The sequence below is a fragment of the Quercus suber genome, unplaced genomic scaffold (assembly GCF_002906115.3).
Source record: "Quercus suber isolate HL8 unplaced genomic scaffold, Cork oak 2.0 scaffold_270, whole genome shotgun sequence".
Lineage (NCBI taxonomy): Eukaryota > Viridiplantae > Streptophyta > Magnoliopsida > Fagales > Fagaceae > Quercus > Quercus suber.
This window is the reverse complement of record NW_027069726.1, coordinates 340,344-346,463: the sequence shown is the minus strand read 5'-3', so window position 1 is coordinate 346,463 and position 6,120 is coordinate 340,344. Positions and strand designations below refer to the sequence as shown.

General features: G+C 33.4%; 1 protein-coding gene across 1 annotated transcript; it reads left to right on the top strand.

The window, feature by feature from the left end:
- Positions 1 to 426: 426 nt before the first annotated feature.
- Positions 427 to 2,131, top strand: LOC112023555 (uncharacterized). The gene is made up of 3 exons (XM_065781538.1): positions 427 to 609; positions 1,144 to 1,677; positions 2,090 to 2,131. Exons 1-3 carry the CDS (start codon positions 427 to 429, stop codon positions 2,129 to 2,131), a joined length of 759 nt encoding a protein of 252 aa, XP_065637610.1.
- The last annotated feature ends 3,989 nt before the right edge of the window (positions 2,132 to 6,120 follow it).

The window sequence follows — 6,120 nt, the reverse complement described above, 5'->3', positions numbered from 1 at the left end:
CTCAAATGGGTGCCTGGATGATGAACAAGTGGACGGAGGAGATGTAAGAAGGCAGCGCTATATAAGGGAAGGTCTCTGATAGTAGGGGAGGAAAAAAAGAAGAGAAAGGAGAGAGAGGGAAAGAAATATTTGATTGCTGTAGCTCCAGGAATTGTAATCCTAGATTATCAATGAAAAGCACCTCTTCGGACAGAGCACTCATATTAGTCCGGGAACACATTAATTCAAATCCTCCCATTGGTGTTGCCGTCTAATACTGTTATTTCATTATTAGCCTAGCCCTTTCACCCACTCTCTACAAAATTTATTGTTTTGGGCTCGGTGGGCTCCGAATCCATACTTCCTTGGGCGTGGGCCGCAAAAACTGACCCTACAATTGGCGCCGTCTGTGGGAGAGCTTGTGCAAGAGTGAAAACAACGGTGATGATGGCAGGACAAGGTGAACAGCAAGCAGAATCCAGGGCATCCCAACACGTGGACCATTTCGCCAACCTAGAGAGGAGACAAAATCGTGAAGGTAGCGTACACACAGTGCGCCTTAGCCAGGGCCAGTCACAGAGCGGAAGTCACATGTCCCATGCAAAGAAGAACCGCGACTTGCAACTGGAAGTAGAAAAACTAAAGAGAGAGCTGCGCCATGCAAAGAGGAGACGGGCTTCCTCATACTCTGNATAAGTTAAATGAGACATTAAAATATGCTCCCTTTTCTCCCTATTCTTTTTGCTTTTTCTTTGATGGGGCATGCACCAAGTACACTGTTAAAACCAGGGACGGAACCATGTATAAGAAGAGGGGGGCTGTGGCCCCCCCCCAAATTTTTTAAAAATATTAAATAATAGGTATATATTTAAGATTTTTGAAAATAAGTCCATAAAAATTATACTTGCCCCTCTCAAGAAAATTATATTTGCCCTCCTCGACTTCGAATCCTAGTTCCGTCCCTGGTTAAAACAGTTCTACAATTTTCTTTGTTTTTCTTTGTTGCACTCTAATGCAAATTGTAGAACTAGATCTGCTAAAAATGCCTCTACTTGAAAAATATTGTAGAATTTTACATGAAATAATTGGCAATAATAAAGATATTTTCTTGTGGATTAATTTTTATCACAAACTAAACTCTCTAAATATTTGTTTTAACTACAGATTGACCTACACAATGACATTTCAGGCCTTCTATCAGCTCACCCTCAGACTACTTTTGTTTCCCTCCACCACATTGACACCATAGACCCAATATTCCCTTCCATGAACCGTTCTGAATCCATAAACCGCCTCCTGAAAGCCGCGAAAGTAGACCAATCCCGCCTTCTTCAACAAACAATACGCTACCACAGGCAAAGCAACTGGTCTCTCTCTATCTCAGCTACTTTAGCTTATATTAATGAAAATATAATCCCTCGGAGCATTTTATGGAGACCCATTGAGACATTTAGGCCATGGCATAGCAATTCAAGGCGGCCATTCTACATGTTCAACACTAGGTGGCCTTCCAACAATCCTTGTGAAGCTCCTCACTTGTTTTTCTTTGACTCTATAGAGCATATAGGAGACCAAATTGTTACAACATATGTTAGGAGATCTCCTCGTGGTTTACCAGCTTGTTCATCAACTGGTAATCATTCTACTAATCCTATAACTAGAATTAAAGTGTTTTCACCAGCATCAACACACTTGGAGGTGAGTGTGCTATCATTTTAAATTTTACCATACCAGCTTATTAATTTGAGAAATGTTTATGTTCATATAAGCATCCGTTAACATGACATTAAATTAATTACCATCTTATCAAAAGTTTAAATTGGTAATTATGTTGAGATAATGCTACTACTACAATCAACTTTACTATAGAATCATTCTCCAAAAAAAAAAAAAAAAAAAAAACTTTACTATAGAAGACTTATAAATTAATGTGGTAATAATTGTGATTGGTGTCTCAATTATTATATAATAATTAACACTAATTCCTTTTGATTGGTATTATTTTGTAGATGTAGATCTTCCATCCACTTTAATTTCTTTTAATTATTGGATACTTTGTCAAGGATTACACTATTCTGACATTGGTTATTGTATATTTACTACTTTCCAGGTAGGAGGAAGACACTGCTGTGACATTGTATATAAGGCTTGAGCAAATGTAACAGAAGTCACATATAGGGCTTGCATGAAGTATGAAGTAATTGCTTGACTATAACATGAAATGGACTTCTTGTATTATTTCATTAAAAAAAAATCAAAAATCAAAATAGATTTTTTTTTCGTATTCAATTAGAAATAAGAATAGACTTTTTATATTCAATTAATTGTCAAAAGTCTTGTGACTTGTAGCTCAATTGGTTGGTACCCTCCTAAAAGAGTCAGTAATCAAGCATATCAACCATTGGGGGAAATAATTTAAAAGGGTATAATGTTGGGAGAGAGAACACCTTGAGAAAACTCATTGAGTAGTTAATAGAAGACACAACTTAACCCAAAAGGCTTAAAGCCCATGAGTTTGGATCCAAGTCCAACAATGTTATATTAACTACTTCTTGTGTTTCTAAAAAAACTACTCCTTGTCATTCTTATTCAATGTGAGACTTAGCACACCATTGGCAATACTCCTTTGTTGGGGAATAGAAAACCTTAGAGAGTTGTTAATATAACATATAAAAACATCACTTGACCCAAAAGCTTTAAACCCATGAGTTTAAGTGCAACTATGTTATATTAACTTTTCATTCTAGTCATTTTTATTCAATATGGGACTTATTCACATGTATTTCCAACACATACTTATTATGAAAGCAATGGTGTCGCATATGTTTTAGCCCAAAAAGCCTTAGAGGCTAGTGATTTTATTGTTTGAATGGAGGTTGTTCCTCTAGATATCAATTGTATTATGTCTGCTATTTATTTTAATAAGATTTCAAACTTAATTCTTAAAAAAAAAAAAAAAAAAAAAAAAAAAAAAAAAACAAAACAAAACAAAACAAAAGGCAAAAAATAATTGGTTCCTTTTTTTGTTTCTAATAGATACATCATGATTCAAATCCTCTGTCAACTATCAAATTATCAAAAAAAAAAAAAAAAGTATTCGATTATTATTACTATATTGGTAATTGACAGTTTGACACTTCACTTAATAAATAATATGAAAGTTAAACTAATTTTAATTAGGCCAGATCCACAAATCAAAATTGCCAAATCAAGTCATCGTCAACTAGTGCAGAAAGTAAATCCCTTGGAAAGTCATTTGGGGGTGTGAAGAGTGAAGACATAGACACCACAAAGCATATCCTTTTTTACGCATCTCTGCTTAGTTATCTTCAAAATCACGATTATTGGTTACTCTATGCAAATTGCATATCCTCAAATTCAGGATTATTGCCAGAAGCATTAGAAAGTCTTAATTGTGTTTTGTACTTTTCTGTAAGGTTTTCTGTTAGGTTTTGTACTTTTCTAACAATCCCAAACAATCCTGATTTCTTGTAATCTTTTTTAACATGACAGAAAACCCAGTTGGACCCAAATAAAAAAATAACATTCCAATAAATCAAGTTTTGTTATTCTAATATAGAGAAGAGTGTCAGTTTGACCCAAGTAAAAAATAACATTTTAGAGTGTCACATTTTGAGGTTTTTGGCCTCTTTAAATGATGCTTACAAATTGATGTGGTGATATATGGTAATTCATCAAATGGATGCAAATTTTTGGTTTTTTTATAAATGAATGTATAATTTATGTGACTATTTAACATACCAATGTGTATTTTTTATTTTTGTCTCAAATAATGTGGGATCTTACGATCCACAATTCGATTGTTTGATTTTATGATCTCACTTACCTCCCACGATCCTATGTAGGATTCCAATTTTGACAACTTTGTTCTTTCGTTCTCATTCCATTTTTTCTTTTAGACGTGATTTTTTTTTTTTCTAGACATGATTTTTTAAAAATAAATTTGGATGATTGTATTTTTTTGGTTGTTTGTCACTTTTTTGTTTCAATTGGAGATCATTTTTAAATAAGGGTATGTAGGGATGAAAGACCCAAATAAGGATATTGAGCCGTGGGTCGCAACCGAGGATGTCAAAGAGCCCGAGGACAAACAAGTATTAGTGAAGGCAAGTAGATTATTGAGCTGAGGAAGAGGTATGATCATAATAAACAGGTGACGTTGTCTGAGGAGCCACACTTCCTCGACTAACAAAGTGGAAGCCTAAAGTTCGACCACTCATCAAGTATTGGTAGCGGGCAATTGTGTTTGGGAGCATAAGTTTCAGAGAGAGGTGAATCAATAGAGAATTGAGAAATATCTGGGAAGAAAGCTGTTACCACCGCATTAAATGCTTTGCACCTAACCAACTGGCCGCATTAATGTGGAAGTGATACCTGAACAGTAACTTCTAGCCTTACAACTACCTATAAAGACTTTAAGAATATGCTGATGGGACAAGTATCAATGAAATTAGCAATTTGATCTACACGTGGAAGACTAAGACGAAAGAAGAGAATGGAGTATAAAAGGGGAAGGATTCCATTACATAAGGGATCAGGAAAAAGAAGAAAGAAAACTATTCTATAACCAAGAACTTGAATATGTGTATAAGTTTAAGAGAAATATATATAAGAACATACCATCCTTGAACATGACTGAGGAGTATTTTTCTTTTCAACTTGTTTGTCATAGCCCCTCCAACACCAACCAGCCTATTGTGATCTACATTTTAACTCATTGAACATTCAGTAACAAACTCACTCTCTAACAAATCTATTATTTTGGGCTTATTAAGCCATTGACCAAATCTCTTGGGCTGTTGATCAAAACGCGTTCTTACAAGGTATGTAAGTAAATTTATACAAATTCACTTTTTCCATCCCTTCACTTTTTCACTTCCAACCAAACAAAAATGAGGGAAATTAAAATCTTTTCTATCCTCTTACTTTTCTATCCTCTCATCATTTTCTATCCTCCTACTTTTCCACCCCTCCAACCAAACGGATCCTAAGTATTAAAAAAGTGCAACATCAGGATTTAGATCCTCTAGATTTTCTAGGGTACTTTGCTAATAGATTTATTTAAATTCTAACCATACTTTTATGATTTAAGGGTTCAAATTTTGTCATATCAGCATTCCACTAATAATAGTCTTAATTGTTTTGTTTGCAACATTATTTTATAAATAATGCTAGAGATACAAACTATTTTACAAAAATTTTACAAACTACTGATATGGTGAGTGATTATTGCCATTATTGTGAAATCCGGACCAGACCGGACGGTCCGACCCAGTTACCCGTGACCCAGGCTCCAACCCAGTTCTTTAGCAAGTGAAACCCGGTTTTGAAATTAATTAGGAAAAACGCGCGCTCCAGGAATAGAACCAACGACCTCCTAGGAGTTTTGGGCCTTTGTCCAACACGCTAACCATTGAACCACTAGGCTCCCTTGTGTTCTTTTTGAAACTTATATTTTATTTATTTTAATTCTATAAGATTAATAGTTTTGGATTTAATTTTATCACTATTTACTTAATACTATTTTTTTTTTTTTGGTACAAGAATTATTCTTTCACATCAATAAATATGAATATGAAAATTGTAAGTTGTAAATTGTAAATTTATGTTAAAAATGATTTTATTTTAAATTAAAATGCATTTTTTATTTGCAAGAATAATAAATAAAAATTTTTAAAGCTTGTTTATATTTATTATTTTCTATTCACTTTATAAAAATAATGAAAATACATTTGAATGTTGTTTTAATTGCTTAATATTTTTTTTAAGGGTAAATTTTCATATTTTTACATATTTAATACATTTATCTCTTCTCTTTAATGCTTATTATGCTTTTCTTTTGTTATTTTCCTTTTTTTTTTTTGGCTGAATGTTTATTTTGCTCTTTCAAATTTTCAATTACTTTTTTTTTTGTCACTTGCTTAGATGGGCAAGTGTCAACTCCTAGTGGCATTTAGTTTTAATTTACTCCACTTAATAAATTACGTGGGTCATAAATGAAAATTTAGCTATTCTTAAAATGTATTAACAAACTCTATAAGTCCTAAACAACATAAAAGGTATAGGTTTTAAGAAAATTATTATTATTAGCGGTAATCCCGAAATGGTACACTGGTACCG

What these genes read in the sequence shown, in the direction of transcription:
- LOC112023555 (XM_065781538.1), top strand. Translation starts at nt 427, where the DNA reads ATGGCAGGACAAGGTGAACAGCAAGCAGAATCCAGGGCATCCCAACAC. An exon ending in ACCGCGACTTGCAACTGGAA is followed by an intron (nt 610 to 1,143) that starts GTAGAAAAACTA and finishes TTTTAACTACAG; the next exon opens with ATTGACCTACACAATGACAT. An exon ending in CAGCATCAACACACTTGGAG is followed by an intron (nt 1,678 to 2,089) that starts GTGAGTGTGCTA and finishes ACTACTTTCCAG; the next exon opens with GTAGGAGGAAGACACTGCTG.